Raw genomic sequence first — 19,416 nt, forward strand, 5'->3', positions numbered from 1 at the left:
CCCACATCCCAGAAGCCCTGAAGGACATGAACTTTCTCAGGCAGGAGATGGAAAGCCTTGGAGAACTGTGACAGGCCAGTGCCACAAAGAGCGGCATTTGCCCCAGCCAGATGCACGAAGGAATGGTGGCGTGTTTCTGCTTTTGATGAATTAGTAGACTGTTATTTCTTCGTGCTTTGGCTTAGGAATTAAAGTCAAACAAACTGGTCTTCCATGTCTTCACAGACCTGATCATTACCCTGTAGCAAAGTATCAGTTACACATGGATTGAAGAAGTCAGCATGACTAGCAGGCACACAAGAGAAAAAAAAAAGCTGTCCGTCTCCATTCCTTGTTCCAATCCCCAAGCCTTGGTACCTTCTATATTTACCTTATGTGGGACACACTTAGGACATTTCTTTCACTTCTCTCAGGCACATGCTGCCTCCTTTCCACCTTCCCAGTGCCACAGTCCCTGACACAGGGAAGGCAGACTCAATTCAGTTATTTCACAGAGCCAAGCTTCCCATGGACAAGGAAGCTGCTGTCATGGCCACTGCTTTCTGTTCCTTCCCCATCCTCTCCACCTCAGCCAGCTTGCACAGCTCCCTCCTGGTTCATCCTGGGAGCACTTCAGCCTCACAGCGAACTTTCAGGGGCTCTGCTTCCTTGGGCATAAAGAGCAGCACACCATTTTTCTTTTTGTAGTGTAATAATTTTGAACTTTCCTGACGAGTTCGCTGGAAACAACTCTTACCTTCATGTATGCATTGGATTTCTGAGGACACAAAATCGAACCCCATCTTTGGTTTCAAATTTGCTACTGCCTCTATTTTTACCAGACTGATTTATACAATACCCACAAGAAAATGCAGCTGGTATTCATTCCTTCCAGGTGCACAGTAATTTAACTCAACACTATCAAATCCTTCCCAAGTAAAAAGGCATCCTAGTCTTGTTTTAATGAATAGATAAAGCTAATTTGTAATTAGTATACCCAGTCGTTAATATGCAAATGAAGCCTGCTGTTATCTGTAATTAGCACCAAATACTTGATTGCTAAGGATGCTGCTAAGGTCCTAATTCAGGTCCCTAGGGGCATGAAGACCCTGGACCCCCTCCAGCTGCACTCCTGTGGGCACCCTCCCAGGAAGCTGACCTCTCTCCTTCCACCATCTGCTTCCTTTGCCCCCTCCTCCAGCAGGCTTCCCGTGACTGGACACAGCACAGTCCCTCTGCAGTCGCCCTACTCTGAATCCAGGGCCTCTTTACCACCTCTCTGTACTCCCTCAACCCTACATCCCCCTAGATCCCCAGGCTGTGGCCTGGATATCTGGCATCTGCCTACTGAGCTTCCCCAAAGCCACACCCACTTTCCTAGAAGACTCCTGAGCCACCTCCTTTCTCCTTTCCGTCGGGAAAGCTGTCCGGATTCCTTGGCGCATGTCATAAGAGCAGTGGTCACCATTTAAGTGAACCTCGCATGCCTTTCCCTTAGCCACAGAAGCACTCAGCCAGGTTGCCCGCTGTCTCTTTCCACCCTTAAGCACAGAGTGTGTGCTGCTGCCTTTAGCAGGGGACACACAGTAGAATGTGAGTAAGTGCTTGTGAAGAAAGATCAAATTACCTTGCTGGTTTTTTTTTTTTAAGTTCTCTACCAATTTCTGTATTTTAACAACGTAGCTTGGCAAATCATCCCTACCTACCAGGTCTTCGCTTTCCCTTACATCAACTGACTGGGAATTCTGAGCCGGGAGACCCTCTCCTCTGGGTGTGTTGTCTTACCTAGTTTTACCCCCCTCGGTGAGCATTCCTGATGCGGTCAGAGTTAGAAGCTTAGGGGATCTGAGACCTTCCTCCCTCTGGACTGTGACCCCTCAGACCAGGCATTGGGCTAACTACCCAAAGCCAAAACTGGAAGTGCCGCATCTGCAGCCACTGGTCCACAGCATAGTAAGTCTTCTGGCAGCAGCTTTAAAAACAGGAGGAAGATTTCCTCTTTGGCAGGAGCATTTGGAATAACAACTTTTCAAGTGTGTGGATCAGAATATGAATAGGACGGGAGGGGCAGAATGGTGGGAGGGGGTTTGGAGGGAGGGGCCGGGCCCACAACTTGGACCACTCTGAAAGGGATGGCCAGCCAGGAAACTTGCTTTCTTTCTCTACAAAATGACAAAATCACTGTGGGGACATTTACAGCCAGAATTTCTTTGACATTTAAAAAATCTCTGAAATCATCAAAACTGAAAGTGTGGGTGCCCTGTGTGCTGGCAGGGGAAGGGTTTATGGCAAGGTCCTCATCTGGACAACACTCCCGGGCCCTGCTTGCCTTACGTAGGTTTGTTGTCTTGGTTTTGCATAAAAGTATTTGTCATTTTCAGGACAGCTTTGACTTCTGTAGAGCCAGGGAGGAGGGCCAACGTTCATTTACCAGCACATCTCCATTCTCTGGTAATAGAGGGGAAGAACAAGCATGCGAGTGTTTTGGATGCACCAGAGACTGATGAACTTGAACTGATCTTCATAGCAGGCACTGGAGGTCTGTCCTAGACTCTCAATGGGCATAGGGCCTTGGGAGAATCAGTAGCCAAACCTAAATATAGGCTCCCACAACCCCGGAGGGCCCTGAACACCCCCCCAACCCCCCACCCCGCCAGGGTCCTCCAGTCTTGACTGCCTCCAGGCTTGCAGAGGTGCTGTGCTTTGCAAAACTCAGAACCAAGCACTTGCCCAGAAGGCAGAAACAAGCTGGCTTCACAGCCCCACCCCCAAACATGGGCCCGCCTAGAATGTAGCACCCCACTTTCTGCTCTCCACCGGGGAAGCCTGAGAAGCTTGACAGCCCTTCTCTACAGTCTTCCCCCATTCATCACGTGCTAGGATCAGCCCACAGCACTTGAGGAGGACAACTTCCGGCAAAGATGGTCATGATAGTTAAGCTGACCCTAGGTTGCATATACTATTCCTCCTGTATACAGGCAAAGGAAAGAGGCCTGGGTTTTGTGATTCTGACCTCAGAGAACAGGTTTTTCAGCTCAAGCCTGAAGTGACCTGGTCAGCCCAGCGTGGCTCTTTCGGGAAGACCAGGATATCCTATGGGCAGTTCTGAGGAGCTCAGCCCAGTAGCACCACACCGTGTTCCTCTTTATGATAAGTGAAATCAAGCACCGGGACCACAGGTCACTACTGTAGGCTGAAACAGGAAGTAGATTAGCTTTGCGAGTGGCACTCCTTCCCTGTCACTTTTGCAGGTGCACATGGAGAGGTTTGGTGACTTGTTGAGTGCCGGCAATAAAGAAGGCCGTCAATCAAAAACTTATCCCACAGCAATGGCCCGTGCAAGGAACAGTTCTGCACTCTTCTGGTATGCACAGACACCCCAACTTTATCTAGCCAAAAAATTACTTGCCCAGTCTGGAACTTTCAGGATGGAAAATCTTTAGGGTACCAGACAAAAACTACATACTGCTTCAGAAAGATTCTGCCCAGGACTTCTAAAAACAGGACGGGAAGCTAATTCACAGCCTTCAGATAAGAGCCTAGCTGAGGGCTTGACTGAAATTCTCTCCAAGGGGAGGGTTCTTGAAGGAGCAGGTGGTCTCCAAGTGGAGAGGCTGGAATGAGCTGGCTTTCTCCAGCATTGGCCTCAGTTGCACCCCCAGGTCTAAGAGGAAGTCAGAGTTGGCCCATCCTTGGCTCTTCTCGGGTGGCTTCTGGGCCCTTTAGAGTACTGTTTGTCCAGGGTGTGGCCAGTGAAGCTACTGATGGCCTTGGGGGGGGGTCATCACCAATTTACACATGGTTCCCTGGGCCGACTTTTTACAGTGAGAGCCGAGATCCAGCCTTCAGGTTCAACCTCTATTTGGAGGCCACCAACTCCCAGTACCCTGAATGTAGTATCTGGACCAGTCTCCACAACCAGGTGCTTTAGTTTGATTTAGATGAAGTCAATACTATGTTTTAGAAAAATGTTTTTCTAGGGCTGGCCAAAACAGGCCAAGATGCCTGTCAGGTGCTAGCACATCCAGTGAGAACGGAGAGGGATGAACATGCCACCCTGTGCAGCTAGTGTCCCACTAGGGGGCTGCCAAGGCACCATGCGGCTGCAATCGCACAGTATCTGGTGGCTTGGGGCTCTGGCTTCTGCTTATCAGTCATGGATGCCAGAAGTTCAGATCTGAAATGACCTGAGAGCTACCTTCTCTTAAAACCCATGACAAATGCCACCTTAGGGTCATGTGCAGAAAGACAAGTCCCAGGTCCTCAGCCATGGATCCTGGGTAAGTCCCCAAAGACCTCCGAGCACAGGTCTCCTGCAGAAGCACTGCTGATAGACAGAGTGGCTTACAAATCACAGAGTGGGCATGATGTGTTCAAGAGCCAGCTCTCACCAGTGACCACAGTCCTTCCAGAGAGAGGGTCCTAGAGACAACTAAAGGCCACCCAGCTTCTCCCCGCAGCAATTCTGTCTCTTCCGTCTCTTGTTCAGTTACTTGTCAGGAATGTAGTTACGCTGGCCATCTACCCCTGACCCTTGGCCCAACATGCATCTCATGTGCAGCTTCTGAATTTCCAGCATGATTCAGGGTCACACTGGCCCTGCCTGAGCTGAAGCACCAAGCACCAAGAAGAAGTGGCAGCCACACGGGGGGAACGGTGGCATGGGCCAAACTCCAAGGTTTCCTCTGCAGCAGTTTCTGCCAGCAGTGCTTGCCTAGCCACGTGAGTCATTTTAAACAGCCTGCAAAATCACCATTGATTTCAAAGCATTGATTTTCTACACCACAGTAACACATTAAGTCTCTTTTCTGAAAAAGACAAAAGAGAACTAAAAGAATAAGCTCTCACTCCAAAGCCCAGCCACATTAATTCAATGACACAACCACATTAATAAGCTCCACAAGAGTCTGGATGACCTGGGAAGGACAGTTTGCTTCTGTCCAGTAAGTTCTGCTACCTAACAAGTTAAAGGCTGACCATGCCCCAGAGAGGAGGGGATCTGATGTCCCTATCTACACACAAGCTGTGCCTGTGTGACAGCAGCGGGGACACCCCCTCCACTCAGGCATGGCGAGGCTGGGAGGGGGCCAGCTGCCAGGCTGCACCCATATGCATTCACTCCTATAGTCAGGGGCTGCTATACCCCAGAATCTGGCTTTGTTCTTGAAATTATAGATTTTAAAAAGAAACTTGGACTTCCATCATGGTTCTCAATTCTGAAGGTGTCTCCTCAGGCGTAAGCGACGATTTAATGTCTAATCACCATCCACACACATTTCCAACTCTTGTTTCTGTGACCTTTGGTCCTCTTTTTTTTTTCCCAGCAGAAAATACTCACAGCTGAAACACATATACTGCCCTTTGGTTTTTTATAATAAAAATAAAAATCCACACCACCCCCACCACTCCTAACCCCCCCCTACCCCACTTCTATACTTGGTTTCCAGCTCAAGTGGATTTTATTTATTTATTTATTTATTTTTAGAATGCATCGGTTAAATCTGTTCATCTTTTTTGAGTTGAAAGACTGGAAGAAATCACACGTCGCTTCTGCTGTGAGATGCGCATGGGCGGTTTGCATCCTGCCCAAAGATAGCTCAACTTCGTTTTGAGATGTTTTGCCTTCTTTGGCAATCAAAATCAAACTTTTCTACATAGGCATGTGCCTATGGGTTACACAACTTGAGTACATCAACATTTGTTGTGATCTTTGCCTCACGCCAATAAATCTGTGCCCTTCAGAGGTCTGAGCCAGCACCAGTAATTCTGGAGAGCCTGGGCTGTTCCAGCTCCTGGAGAAATGGGGACACGTAATTGTGACTGACTGCACCTAGAAGACCTTAGGCAGAGGAAAGCACGCAGGAAGCAGGAGAGCTCGGCTTTGGCGTATTCAGGTTGAGGTGACATCAGACACCCCAGCAAAGATGACAAGCTGTCAGTGAGGTGTCTGAGTTCAGCACTCCAGAATGAAATCCATGCTCACATGAACTTGGAAACTTGGAAACTTGGCTGGAGTGGATGGAGGCCAGGGATCCCTCCATATGGAGGCACCAAGAGCGAGCAGCTCTCTCTAGGATTTCTGGAGAGAAGTCATCAGCGGATGATACCCTGGCTTTCTTATAACCAACTGAAGGCTTTTCCCCCCATTCTCACTCTTATTTAAACAAGGAATAATACCAAACAAGCTGGGAAACAGAAAACACTTGTAAAATGGGACCATTGTCTCAAGCCTGCAGACAAAAGCAGTCTGGGGCTTTTCTTTTCTCTTGGAGGATCTTAGAGATCAGAAAATGAGCCCCTTCCCCAGACTTCCTCCACTACAGGTATATACCAGCTGCATCTTACCTCTTCTCAATTACACAGTTGTCTTAGTGTTCTATTGTTATGAAGAGACATCGTGACCAAGGTAACTATTTATTCATTCATTCATCCATTTATTTATGTATTACTTGGTTTTTTGAGGCAGGGTTTCTCTGTATTGCTTTGGAGCCTGTCCTAGAACTTGCTCTGTGGGCCAGGCTGGCCTCAAACTCACAAAGATCAGCCTGCTTCTGCCTCCCGAGTACTGGGACTAAAGGCATGTGCCACCACCACCCGGCTGCAAGGCAGCTCCTATATAAGGAACAATTTAATTGGAGGGTCACTTAGTTTCAGAGGTTTAGTCCATTATCACCATGGCAAGCAGCATGGTGGCATGAAATTCACACGTCAAGAGAAAGAAAAACACTGAACCAACGTGTGGGCTTTTGAAAACCTCAAGCCCATCCCCATCAACGCACTTCCTTCAATGAGGCCACACCCCCTAATCCTTCTAATCCTGTCAAAGAGTTCCACACCCTGGTGATTAAGCTTTCAAATATATCAGCCTATTGGGGCCACCTTATTCAAACCACCACAATAATATAAAGAAACTGTAATAAAGCCCACTCCAAGACCAATACAGAAATACTTATTCTCTAGTTTTATTCTGGGGTTTATGAAAATATTGTCTTGAGGCTAGAGAAATAGCTCAGTAGTTGAGTACTGGCTACTTTTCCAGGGGAAAGGTTCAGTCTCCAGCACCCAAAGGACAGCTCAGTCCTGCATATAACCCCAGTTTCAGGGACCTGATGTCCTCTTCTGGTTTTCATAGACACTACATGAAGCACATACATTTAGGCAAAGCAACCACATACAAAAACTTAAATTAATAAAAAACCTAGTAACAATACTATTACTCTTTGTCATGTGTGTGTGTGTGTGTGTGTGTGTGTGTGTGTGTGTGTGTGTGTGTGTGTAGAGCGGGGTTGATTTGAAATAAATCCTTTCCAAACATCTGAAAAACCTGCCTTTTAAACATAGCTTAACGCCAGAAAGGCTGCCCTCAAATCCTCATAGTCTCTTCCCATATTTAGCAATCACTAGTGATGAGAAACTGCATGCTGGAATAAAAACTTAAACCATTTTGCAATCTTTCAAAAATGTCAACAGTTGAAACTATATTTAAAGAATCATCTTTTCTCATTTTCACAAATTTCTTGTGATTTCCTGTTGACATTCTTGGATGGTTCAAGTGGACTTGTAATTCAATGGGCATTTCATGTCAGTTCTTTCAAACCCTGATGAGGCCCTGATGTGCAGAGCACACTGTCATCCAGTAACGGAAAACCTCCAAAACCAAGCATCATCTGTGAAGGCTCAGAGCCGCCCCCCCCTTCCCCAGCAGCCTCCTAGACACCCTTTTAGTTCCTCTGAGCCATGTCTCACTAGATACTCAGGGGCCCTGCCAAGCCAGCCTGGGCTGCAGGTGACTCTGTGGTTGACCTGGCCATCTCCAGTCCTCTTTTTACTTCACAACTGCTACTGACTGCATCTGGGCTCCACTCTCCTTGCTACCATCCTTACCATAACTCCATGGCCATCCCAAGCATGTCCAGCCAAATCACTGGACTCACAATGCCTCTTTATCCAGTCCCACATGGCTTTGCCTCTCATCCCTTTTCTGCCAAGGGTGTCACTGCTTCCTCACCTAGACTCGAACCCTGTGATGGTGGGGTCTGGAGGTCTAACCTTCTGAATGTCCATCACATCCATCCCCTATTTATATAGATTCTCTAGTCTCAACTTTGACCTCCATCTGAATATGGACTTCCAACTTGCTAAGCTTGACTTTTACTCTTGGTCAGGCATTCAAAGCCCCACAGACAGATTTTACCTAGGGATTCTAAAAACATTTACTCTTACTTTGTGTCTAAATAGCCTAGGTGCCAGAAATATAGCTACTTGTGTAATAAATTAGTTCCACATACACAAGTTGCGTTCTAGAGAGGAGATGCAAAGGAGACAGAAAAGCTAACATGCATGCTAGATAAGAAGGAACCATGAGGAGGGTGTGGCACCCAGGCAGCATGGTCACTGCAGGAGCAGGTGTGGGGACCTCTCATGTTTGCTGGCAAAGCATTTCACATGCAAAGTTCAAAGCACTAAAATGAGAGCTTGCTTAGCTAGTGGGAGTGATGAGCTGGTTGAACAGGAGCAGGTCATGTTGGGGCATGGTGAATAAGGCAGGGACTTCAGAATGTTTTGGATAGGAGAGTGACCTGTTTTTGAAAGCACCATATCAACAGTGTGGAGAGGAGATTCAGAGGCGGGTAGAAGCTTGGTGTGACCCAGAGGCCAGCAAAACAGTCTGAGTAGAGGTCAGAGAGGCCGTGGGGACAGAGGACCTGGGATGGCACAGGAACCGAGCTGGGAGATGGAGTTGTTGTCACACTTTGAAGGTAGTGCTGACATTTGCAGATGACTGGGTGGAAGTCTACCAGAAAGAAGAGAGTCAAGGACAACAGAGAAGCAACTGCAAAACCGTTATTGCTATTAACTATACCTGGAAGATGACCGTGGGCAGAGAAGCACACGGGAAGAGCTCAGCTTTGGCATATTCAGGTTGAGCTGACATCAGGCACCCCAGCAAAGATGTTAAACTGTCAGTGGGAAGTCTGAGTTCCACACTCAAGTTAGTGTTGAGTGAACGCTCTAAATGAACTTGGAAACTTTGCTAGAGTATGGGCAGAGGCCGGTAGACTACACCTGGCCACTAGTACAGGGACGAGAGAGGCTGGGGAAGAACAGTTGTATGTGGGAGGGAAGAAAGTCGAGAGGCCACAATGGCCAAGTGCGAGAAGGGCAGTAGGCGGGAAGAGAAACAAACCTTACAGCAGTCATATTTACGTTTGTGGGCTGGCCAGTGAAACGAATGTCCTGACACTGAGCACCACCAGGTCTGCGGAAATGGTACTTCATTTCACTCTGCACTTCAAGTATCTGAAATTTCTCATTCAACAGTGAGTACCTGTGCAATGAACTGCCCGCAGGCTGTTTACCGGAGTGCATTTGACCCTGTGCAGAGATGGAGATGAGAGCCTGTTGCCTGGAGGTAAAGGCAGAGATTACAGTTCATTTTCTGGTCAATCTCCTTTGCAAACCCATGAGCCACCGTCATGTCATGCTTTCTTACCCTCTACAGCCCACCCAGGAAGGCCTAGGTCACACCTCTCCTCTCATTCCACCCCCAGCAGATGTCTCAGAATTCTAGCTTCACCTAAATATGACAATCCAGAAACCTTATAGGATTTTAGTGGTGATATGTTCAAATGGGTTCCTGCAGGCCTCACCTTGATGCTTATCAGAGCACACTGTATTTATGCAGACATCAAAGCCATACAAGGGTGCCCAGATGGAAGGGAACAGAACTTCCATGGAAACTGTGCAGTTTCTTATTCCTTTAGATCCTGGAAGACATTCAATAGTAGCAGCAAGAACAGCCTCCTTCACTTGCTCTCCTGTTTGAAGACAAGGCTGGAGGGCATGGACTTACCCAAAGGGAACCAGAATTTATTTTTAAAAATGAAAGGTCCCAATAGTTACCAAAGGATCACTCTGTGAATACACGAGAAAATGGGTGGGATGGGTAGGCTGAGCTTCCTAACTTACGATACGCTAAGTTCAATGAAACTGCACTAAAAAAAATAAGATACAGAAAAAAGAAAAAGATAACCTCCTTTTCATCTCCCTTCAAGCATTTCACAAAAAGGAAGAACAGGGCACTACCTGCTCAATAGTCTCCCAGTTCCTGTTTTTAGTGCAACAGACAAGAACAGACAAGATGCTGCTAATGTGATTAAAAGGGAGCCGTAATAGCCATGGACCTGAATACAGTCTTCTGAACACAAGCTTCAGTGTTTCAGGTACAGTTGAGAGGACTAGAATCACACACACACACACATACCCCACACACTTCCATATGACTAACCCAAGGGGACAGCAGCACAAAGGGACACTTGAATTCCACTACTGCCAAGCTCTGTGACCCAATATCACCATTATGTCTCCAGCCCCATGTATGGAGGGGAAAAGTCAAGGAAAGTACCGAAATGCATGCCTCCTTACAGACATCTACATTAGGGCGATGTCCTCGATCCCAAGATGAGGGGAAGCTGAGGCTCCTGGGCTCAGAACAATGGAGCACTGGGAACTCAGGGGCACACCACTGGTTTCAAACCCAGATGGCACAGGATGGAGCCACACCAGGGGGCTTCCCTGTGGTGCCAGCTCTTGGGGTTACTAAGAGAAGCAATTTGAGGTTTTGAAAGATCATTCTGAACCTGTGATCTCAAGAAAAAGAGACTATGTACCAACTTTGGAAAACATATGACTTCCTGTTGGTCTAGCCAAAGATCTTTTTTTTTTTCTGTGTTGTGTTTGTTCGAATTAATTTCTGTCTCTTAAATAGCTGAGTTTCAGGTGTTGGCAGTGCACAGGTAAGGCAGTTCACAACTGCTTGTAACTCTTAACTCCAGGGGAATCTTGCACATCTGGCCTCCTCACACATATAAACACAAAATGCATACCCACCTCCAACACACATAGCATGAAATAAAATTTGGGAAACATAGTCAAGTTTCATTCTACTTGGGCATCATTTCTTAACATACAGGCAATTCCAGTTTCTACCTATGTACATTTTGCAAGAGAGCACAATAGAATCACCCGTACAATCAACCACTGCCAAGTCCAAATATGACCTTCACTGGTATAAGCAAGAACTGTTGCTCCCCTGAGGGCCATATGCCCTATTCCTCAGCTGTTAGTTGTCTGGCAGATTACCAACATGGGTGTTTTACTTAGAGGAGTTTCTATTGCAACAATAAGGAACAATGACCCAAAACAACGTGGGGAGCAAAGAACTGATTTTATTTCAGAGCTTACAAGTCTTATCATCCAAGAAGTCAGGACAGGAACTTGAGGCAGGAACCTGGAAGCAGGAACTGAAGCAGAAACCATGAAGAGTGATATTTATTGGCTTGCCACCCAGAGAGTGCTCAGCCTGCTTTCTTGTATCACCCATGGCCACCTGGCCAGAGGTAGCACCACACAAGGTGCACTGGGTCCTCTCACATCAATCAAGAAAATGTCCCAAAGGCTTATCCAAAGCCAATCTGGCTGGGAAGTTTTCTCTATCGAGGTTGCATCTTCTCTAATAACTAGTCTTCGTCAACTTGACTTAAAACTCATCAGCACCATGGGCCAACACAAAGATCTTGCTAGCCTAGGGTGACATGCAGGTACAAAGGACAATTATTACAGTAACAAAAATTGTTCTATGTAAAGGCCTATATTTTCTTTTCTTTTCTCTCTCTCTCTCTTTTTTTTTTTTTTTTTGAGACAGGGTTTCTCTGTATTGTTTTGGAGGCTGTCAGACCAGACCAGCCTCGAACTCACAGAGATCTGCCTGCCTCTGCCTCCCAAGTGCTGAGATTAAAGGCATGTGCCACCACCGCCCGGCAAGGCCTATATTTTCTTGTAAAGTACTTTTCAGTATTGAGATTCTCTTTATGTTATTGAATGATGGCCACAAAAATTTGAAAAATGCCTTTCCATGAAAAACAGTTGGCAAGTCCATCTCTCCAAGCACATTCAGAAATGTGGAATCTGAAAAAGACAAACATGGTATGTACTCACTCATATATGGATTTTAGACATGGCTCACAATAGTGCCAGTCTGGACTTCCACTGACAGAGTCTGGGAAACAGGAAAGAACCTAAGAGATATATGCATGGTACCCCAGAGAAGAGGAATGAGGCAAGATCCTCTGAACAGATTGGGAACATGGCGAGAGGTGGAGGTGTGGGGAGAAGTGGGAGCTGGGAAGAAGAGGGGGAGAAGAGGAAGAGAGAGTAGGTCATGGAGAAAAGGAAGGTTGAGTGGGGGGTAGAATAGGGGGAGAATAGGCTGAGAAACACCTTAATAGAGGGAGTCATAGGTTAGAAGAGAGATCTGGCACCAGTGAGATCTTTAGTGATCTAAAGAGATGACACCAACTGGCAAGCTAAGCAATAGTGGAGAGACCACCTTAAATGCCCATTCCTGATAATGAACTTGATGTCTACACTATAGACTAGAACCTTCATCCAGTGACAGATGGAAGCAGAGGCAAACACGCACAGTTAAACACTGAACTGAACCCATGGAACCCAGTGACAGAGAGAGAGGAGCAATGAGCAAATTGGCAAAGAATGGGCTGGAAAAACCAGCAGAGACAGCTGATCTGAACAAAGAGAGAGCTCTTGGACCCCAGACCAACAGCTGGGAGGCCAGCATGGGACTGATCCAGACCCCCTGAGTGTGAGAGTCAGTGAGGAGGCCTGGGCAACCTATGTGGCCCTGGGCAGTAAGCAAGTGTTTATCCCTGGCATACAAATAGACTTTGTGCATCCATAACACAAAGAGGGATGTCTCCCAGCCTGGACTCTTAGGGGAGTGCCTGGACCCTGCCCTGAGTGAAATGACAGATTCTGGATATCCCCTATGTGGAAGGAAGTGGCAATAGGGTGGGAGGATGGGGGGGATGGTGCAGGAGGAGGGGAGGGAGACAGAACTGGGATTGACATGTGAAGCAAGCCATTTAAAATTAAAGTAATAAAAAAGTTTAAAAAAAGAAAAGAAAATCCAGGGGCCCCATATTGATTCCCTTACCATGTACAGTGGCCACCATATCGGGGAGGGGAGGGAGAGTACACTGGAGGTAAACCAAGGCTAACACTACCATATCGGGGAGGGGAGGGAGAGTACACTGGAGTTAAACCAAGGCTAACACTACCATATCGGGAAGGGGAGGGAGAGTACACTGGAGGTAAACCAAGGCTAAGACTACCATATCGGGAGGGGAGGGAGAGTACACTGGAGGTAAACCAAGGCTAAGACTACCATATCGGGGAGGGGAGGGAGAGTACACTGGAGGTAAACCAAGGCTAAGACTACCATATCGGGGAGGGGAGGAGAGTACACTGGAGGTAAACCACGGCTAACACTACCATATCAGGGAGGGGAGGGAGAGTACACTGGAGGTAAACCAAGGCTAACACTACCATATCGGGAAGGGGAGGGAGAGTACACTGGAGGTAAACCAAGGCTAAGACTACCATATCGGGGAGGGGAGGGAGAGTACACTGGAGGTAAACCAAGGCTAAGACTACCATATCGGGGAGGGGAGGAGAGTACACTGGAGGTAAACCAAGGCTAAGACTACCATATCGGGGAGGGGAGGAGAGTACACTGGAGGTAAACCAAGGCTAAGACTACCATATCGGGGAGGGGAGGGAGAGTACACTGGAGGTAAACCAAGGCTAAGACTACCATATCGGGGAGGGGAGGAGAGTACACTGGAGGTAAACCAAGGCTAACACTACCATATCGGGGAGGGGAGGAGAGTACACTGGCAGTAAACCAAGGCTAACACTACTCTGCAGAGTGTGAGAGTTGACAGCACTTACCCTAATTACCACAGTCCCAATTACCGCTCCAGACCCAGAACTTCCAACATTCTTCTTCCCTGCGTGACAGTTCAGTCACATTTACTTTGCTGCTGTCGATTTCATCTCCTTCATCTGGCGAGAGGCAAATGATGGCCATCACGACCAGCAGCAAAACTTCAACTGGGCAGGCTGAGACCTTACGGAAGTGGCCTCCACACCCGGATTGTGAAGAAACATTCAGGCAACAGTTTTGCTGACGTACCAAGATGTGCTTGGGGATTAGAATGTCATTGTGTGTTTGAACGTTAGGAAGGGCACTCAGCTTGGTGTTAACCATCAGCCAGTCACAGAAATACCGCTGCTATGGTGAACAGACAGTCTCGACTTTACACAAAATCATAGTTGGACTACAAAGGCTCCTTCTGGTCAGGCCCAACCTGTTCACAAATGGAAAAGGAAGGGAGAAGATAGAAAGAATACAAAATCATAGTTGGACTACAAAGGCTCCTTCTGGTCAGGCCCAACCTGTTTACAAATGGAAAAGGAAGGGAGAAGATAGAAAGAACACAAAATCGTAGTTGGACTACAAAGGCTCCTTCTGGTCAGGCCCAACCTGTTCACAAATGGAAAAAGAAGGGAGAAGACAGAAAGAACACAAAATCATAGTTGGACTACAAAGGCTCCTTCTGGTCAGGCCCAACCTGTTTACAAATGGAAAAGGAAGGGAGAAGATAGAAAGAACACAAAACTAGTAGGAGACTCAGTCTGGATTTCTTTCTGGAGCTAGCCTAGGGTTTTCTCCACCCGTAGGCATTTACTACCCACCGCTACATTGCTCACAATGCTGGGTATATTTAAGGATAGCAAAATCCCATATTAAAAAATGCATAGTCATGGTTCATGGCTTCAGGACATTAACTACTAAATATTCTAAAAGAAATCCATGAAAGATAATGTGAGAGAACCCTCATTTGACAGACTGCTGAGATGGGGTAAATGCACAGAATATACAAAGCACTTCCGCCCCAGACTTCGAACAAGTCAAACAAGTCTCAGAGTGTACCCAGTCAGATGAACCACACTGGCTGTGGCAGCCGGCAACAAGAGTGAATGCAGCAGAAGGAACTGCCAGTCAGACAGGAAAGACACTATTATTTTACATTAGTACTTTTATTACAATACAAACTGACACACAACTAGAGAAGGAATGTTCTGGCATTTCTGAGCATTTCATGGAAAGCAAAGGAACCCTCTAGGCAGTAGTCGTCCATATTTTTCCCCCAAACAAAAAGCAAGCTTTTACATGCGGTAACTCAGGAAAACAGTCTTATTCTTGTCTAGAAAACACTAGCTAAAGAAAATGGCTATTTTAACAAGAGCTGAGAAGGGACAAATTCCTTCAAGATGTCTAAGTCCTGACTCCAGGTTTCACCCAACAACCAAAGTGACTGTTATGATACTTTGAGGCTGTGTGTCTGGGGACTACATGGGATCTGCTTGTAAGATTATGATTATAATGTTACCATAATTGAAAGGAAAAGATGAACTGAAAAAGTAAGTCTTATACAATGCTCTTTTCACAAAACTCACTTAAAATCTAAGTTATCATAGCATTTTAATTCTATTAAAGATCACTGGCAAAAGCTTGTTATTATGTCTGAGAAAGGACTCTGCTTCTGCACCAGCTTAGGAGCAAGACCATTCATGACATAAAGAGTCACTGGCCCTGGGGAAGCAAGCCCTAGACTGGAGTTCACAGGCAGTCTTGGATTCAATGTGTAAAAGACAGAAGGAACCTTGACAACTTCCCCTCAACAATCACTGTAGCAGTCAGATGTTTAAATCCTTTAAGTGCCCAATACACAAAAGCAATCTAGGATAAAAAAAACATTAAAACAGCGTTTTGAATAAATCTGTTGCACATTACATAACTTGGGAACAACAGGGTCATAAGCCCAAGCACAGCCGAGTATTTCATATAGAAAAGCACTGCAGAAGAGAAGTTTGTTTAAAAATGTTAAAACTCAGGTTCATATAAATACAATTTTGGTTTCCTCTGTGCTATGTCAAATAAAACTCCATCAAATACTCAGTCAGCTAGGTAACACATTTGGGTTTTCATTTCTGGCTGTGTCAGTACAAGAATATACACTGGTGCATATACTTTACATATATGCTTATACATATATAAAAATTCAGATCATGAAAATTTGCTTTAAATACATACACTTAAAACCTGTGTCTCTAAAAATAAATACATTAAGCTGTCTGCTAGTAGTTAATTCTGAGTTCCCTCACAAGCCAATCAGAACAGTTTCATACAATGCCAGGGACCATTAGCTGCCTTTTAAACCTATTGTTTATAGTAAACACTGAAGTGCAGCCGCATCACTGAAATATCACCTCCCAAGCACAGGTGCAACTGGAACAGTGGAAGCAACCGTCTTCATTTCCTCCATGATCAGTCTCTGCAATGCACTTGCATCTGTCCAAGAATTTTCTAGAGACAACACCTTGTTCAGTTTACATTACCTTCTAACTAAAGGAATAAGCTGCTATTGCTTCTGACGTTTAGTTTGAGGGAACTAACACAACACCGTTTGTGTTTGATATCGCTCCCAGAGATCAGTGAGTGGTGTGTGATGATCCCACTGAGGTAAAGCAGAAGGAGCCCTGGCGTCTGAAGGAAGCAATGTTCTCAGGACAGCAGCACACAAAGGACCTGGGTCTCTATATCTAAGTGCCACAAAGTAACTGGAAACCACTGCCAATATGGGAACATCAGACATCTGACACCGTGGTTCAAAGAACAGAAATGGTAAAACACTCAAAGTACTTTCTAAAGAAAGAATAAAATTCATGGGGAAAAAAAGGAGCTGTTACTGTTTTACTTTTACATCCTACCCTCACACACACACATACACATACACACACACACACAAACCTTAAAATGGTATATAGCCAGACAAAAATGTTTAATGTGCATAATACTTGACCTTGTAATTGTTCAGAATATAGAAAATTCAGAAATATAGGAAATCCATGATAAGTGACAATGAGAATTTCTAATACCACTGCCTACATTTTTAAGAGGAAAACTTAAAATCCAACTTCTAAAAAATTCAATGTGCTCACAGTTTCAGATTGCTAGCTATGAATCAAATGCAAAGGTATCTGTTCACATACAAACAAGGCCTCTATTTCATTGACTTCAATCTGATTTAAACCTTTGGATATTTCAATCTTCAGACTCCACAAGGTAAGGCTGAATTCATCAGGTATAAATAAAATATTTAGGTCCATGATGTACTGTAGTTCTGAGAAACCAATGCCAAATATATACAGGTTGGCTACACGTTTTCCCTTATAACACATGCCAGTACCAAGCCATATTTGTCTCTTGAATTTCTCTGGCTGTGAAAATGAGGCAACAGCATTCTTCTCGCTCTTCTTTCCTCTGGAGCATGAGGTCAGAGGCAGGGTCTAGGTTGGCCGGTGCAGTCTCTTGGGTGGTGGGGGTGGCATGAGCTCTGTGTCAGGGTCCAGGGGATACTTTCGCTTCTGTACTTGGGCAGCTGCTGCACATCTGTCGATGAACTCAAACAGCATCTCCTTGGTGACAGGGTTTGAGATGCTGTTGCACACAGCTGTGAACAAAGGGGACAGCATCTTAGGTGACTAACGAAGGCAGTGGCCTCACCACAGTCTGGGGGTGGTCTCCGTGCAGCTTGGTGAAACCCTGGTATTTCAGAAATGGGCTTCAGATCAGGTGCTTTCTTTCCTCGTGGTTACTCTCTGCTGGAGTATTAATTATAAGCAAGAATGCTAAGGGATTTTAATCTAGTATAGCACACCTCATGAAAGTCCACATTCAACTCAATCTTGCACACAGGAAAGTACACTACAATTTTTTTGTCTTTTTCTCAGAAGGCTGTCCATTCTGTGAAATACAGCAGTACTTGCCCCTGCTACTAGGAATAGGGAGGTTTAATAACAGCTACCATTCATATTGTTACTTTAATCAATTAGTTGCAGAGGACACAAAATATAATAGCCTAATAAACAAAAGTATCTTTTCTTGAGTAATCAAAATTTAGAACCAATGCTTTTCATTTCATTTATATATTTTGTTTTTTGGGAGTGGGGGGAAGACAATGAAATGAACTCATCTTGTCTGAACATAGATGCTATTTAAAAACAAATACAACAACAACAACAAAAAACCCTGAATGTGAACCAGAATCGTTTAAAGTGAAAAGGCTGAATTGGCTACCTCTCTCTACTCTTCTGCTTCTCACGATCATCATCACCGTCTGAACTGACTGAACTGAACACTAGACAAGTGTATGACCATTAATCTTCTGTTGCACCTTGTATCTACCTTTCTACTACCTCGATATTAGAATGCCTTAGAAACTCAAATCAGTTTGTGGTGTCCCTTATGAAGACAACAAGCATTTCTAAATCCCCAGGCATTTAGATTACACCCAAAGAACATCCTGAAGGACAGACAGCAAGGCGGTTTTTATGTTTTAAAATGGTTTTCATTTACTTTCTCTTCATTGATTGTAAAGTTATTTTAGGAACTGGAAATTACATTTTCTTTTGCTAATTTTGTTTCTTACCATCTGGCAAACAATGGTTTTAATAGTTTTGAATAGATCAGAAATTATCCCGGCTTCCAGTGCTGCTGTCATTCATTAAGTCCAGCAGTGTGTGGTCACCACCCTGCCCTCCTAGCCCTCTCAGGTACTCAGGGCAGCTCCCCAGCCCAGGGAGGACAACTTTCAATCGACTGGAGGTTAGCAAAGTGCAGGCTTGACCTTCTGCCTCATCAAGCAGGACAGTACCAACAGCACATGTGGGCTCTGATGGTATAATACTCTGTAATTTAATGTAATGGCCACTGTTCATACTCACCCATGGCTGTGTTGTAGGCATTTGGGAAACTTTTGTCTATTCGCTGCCTCATAAAGACCCAGCTGTTGTTCTCAAATTTGCACTCTATAATTTTGTTGTCGTACTGTTTTAGTTCTTTTGTCACCTGTTTTAAAAGAGAATTGATGAAAATATTTAAATCATTTGAAAGGGGTTTTGCTTCCACTATGTGACAGACACATTAGGAAATGCCAGAAACACCTCAGTAACTCTTTAAGCAGAGCTCTTTGTCATCTGAAGTGTCTAATCAAGCCTGAAGATATGGTGCACACTCCCAGTACACATGCTCATGTATCTGACACTTCAGAGTTGTGAAAATGGCTGTCAATATATAGCAATTAAAAGAAGCTAAGCAGAAAGCTGCCACTTCTGGGCCAAATGCAAATATGTTACCATGGGGACAATGCCTGAAATCCTGTTTGTATTTCTCTGGCTTTCAGAAATTGAGTACACTGCTTAGGGTTCATCAACTCTCAGAAAGATCTTACCATTTTAAATTCCTATGCCAAAACCCAAGAAATTTTCTTTACTATAGGTAAAGGGCTACACACACACACACACACACACACACACACACACACACACACACACACACACACACACACAAGCATCAACTTCAGGCAATATGCTTCCTAAATTTTAATTATCAGGCAGTGATAATTAACAGGCTATTTTCCCCTCTCATCTTTCCAGAGAGTATGGATTTAG

The 19,416-nt window shown here is 45.2% G+C and overlaps 1 protein-coding gene across 4 annotated transcripts in view; it reads right to left on the minus strand.

Moving 5' to 3' along the window:
* Positions 1–14,921: 14,921 nt before the first annotated feature.
* Positions 14,922–19,416, minus strand: part of Rngtt (RNA guanylyltransferase and 5'-phosphatase) — a 186,412-nt gene continuing 181,917 nt past the window's right edge. For 2 of the 4 annotated variants that reach the window (XM_005080835.4, XM_040740421.1), the window contains 2 exons: positions 18,691–18,814; positions 14,922–17,417 (listed from right to left, as the gene is read on the minus strand). In XM_005080835.4, coding sequence (XP_005080892.1) covers positions 17,254–17,417; positions 18,691–18,814 — 288 coding nt within the window. In that variant the 3' untranslated portion in view covers positions 14,922–17,253. Of the gene's footprint in view, positions 17,418–18,690; positions 18,815–19,416 lie in introns of those variants that run through there. The other 2 variants (XM_040740422.1, XM_021233423.2) reach the window with 2 other exon arrangements.

Source organism: Mesocricetus auratus, unplaced genomic scaffold (assembly GCF_017639785.1).
Source record: "Mesocricetus auratus isolate SY011 unplaced genomic scaffold, BCM_Maur_2.0 Super-Scaffold_6730, whole genome shotgun sequence".
Classification (NCBI taxonomy): domain Eukaryota; kingdom Metazoa; phylum Chordata; class Mammalia; order Rodentia; family Cricetidae; genus Mesocricetus; species Mesocricetus auratus.